The sequence below is a fragment of the Alligator sinensis genome, unplaced genomic scaffold (genome assembly GCF_000455745.1).
Source record: "Alligator sinensis unplaced genomic scaffold, ASM45574v1 scaffold1302_1, whole genome shotgun sequence".
NCBI classification, from domain to species: domain Eukaryota; kingdom Metazoa; phylum Chordata; order Crocodylia; family Alligatoridae; genus Alligator; species Alligator sinensis.
In genome coordinates, this window is record NW_005842612.1 from 413,140 (window position 1) to 414,337 (window position 1,198).

Sequence of the window (1,198 nt, forward strand, 5' to 3'; positions counted from 1 at the left end):
TCCCCGCCGCGGCTGGGTTATAAATAATGCCTCGGTGGCAGCGCGGTAATGAGATGCAGATTGTGGGGGGGGGCTGGGGGGTTGCGGCGCTGTCTGACAGGCAGTGACAAGGGTGATCGTGCTGGTACGGCGCTCGCCGTGCGGGCATGTGCACGCGCGTGTGGCAGCAGTGGTGCCCGAGCTGGTGCTGGGGCCAGTGGGAGAAGGTGGCTGTGTGGGGTCCTTGTGGGGGACACAGGCCTCGTGTAAAGGAGCGATTTCTGGTGCAAGGGAAAGGAGGCACATGTGCAAGGGGCCACGTGCCAATCGTGTCCCCAGCTGGAGGGTGGCAGGGAGGGTCCCTGTGCAATGGGCACAGCCATGGAGAGGGGCGTGGTATCATTCCCCTGCCCCCCTCCCCCGTGCATGGTGATGGGGAGGGTCCTTGTGCAAGGGATGTGGCCAATGGTGCAGTCAGGGGGAAAGTTCCTTGTGCAAATCACGCCATGGTGCAAGGGGCTATGGGACAGGTCCCATGCAAATCGCACCATGGTGCGAAGGGTCACGGGGATCCTTGTGCTCATAGTGAGGTGTCGGGGCGGGGCTTCGGGTCTGTGTGAATGGTACAGTCCTCCCTCTTGCCCTCCCTTCCCCTCTGGCATGGTACGGTCTGCCTCCAGCCCCTCCCTTGTGACAGCAGGAGTGGTACAGTCCTGGGCCCCTGAGGGTGGCAAGGAGGAGCTTTTGGGAAGCTGTGATTGGCTGCCTTTCCCCACTTGCCCTGCCTCCTGGGGGAAGGGCAGCCAATCAGAAGGCAGGACTGCAAATCCTGTGAGATTTTAGTATTCTCGTGGGGTTTGGGGGGGGAGGGGGCGTTGACCTTAGCCTGAACCAAGATGGCTGCCCCTGCCAGTGCCCCTGGGGATGGGGTGTGGCCAGGGGGTGGGGGCGTGGCCAGGAGCTTCCCTGGGCGGGGCCGGGAGTCGGACACCTGGGTTCTCCCAGGCTCTGGGGGTGCTGGGGCTGGGTGCTGCGTTTGGGGGTTCGCTGACCCCCGTCTCTCCCCCCATTGCAGGTCCAGCCCTCTCACGAGACGCCCCGCGGACACCGTGCGCACGCGGGGGCCCCCGGAGCCACCCCGCCGCCCTTCATCGATCGGTCCAGCCGCCACGTCCCCGCCACCCGCATCGCCCGCCGGGACCTGCACGCAGCGAACTTT

The 1,198-nt window shown here is 65.4% G+C and overlaps 1 protein-coding gene across 1 annotated transcript in view; it reads left to right on the forward strand.

Annotated features, from left to right (window-relative positions):
- Positions 1-528: 528 nt before the first annotated feature.
- NRXN2 (neurexin 2) overlaps positions 529-1,198 on the forward strand; it is an 89,064-nt gene continuing 88,394 nt past the window's right edge. Inside the window, exons 1-2 of the mRNA XM_025214933.1 lie at positions 529-564; positions 1,055-1,186. Coding sequence (XP_025070718.1) covers positions 529-564; positions 1,055-1,186 — 168 coding nt within the window. The remainder of the gene's footprint in view (positions 565-1,054; positions 1,187-1,198) is intronic.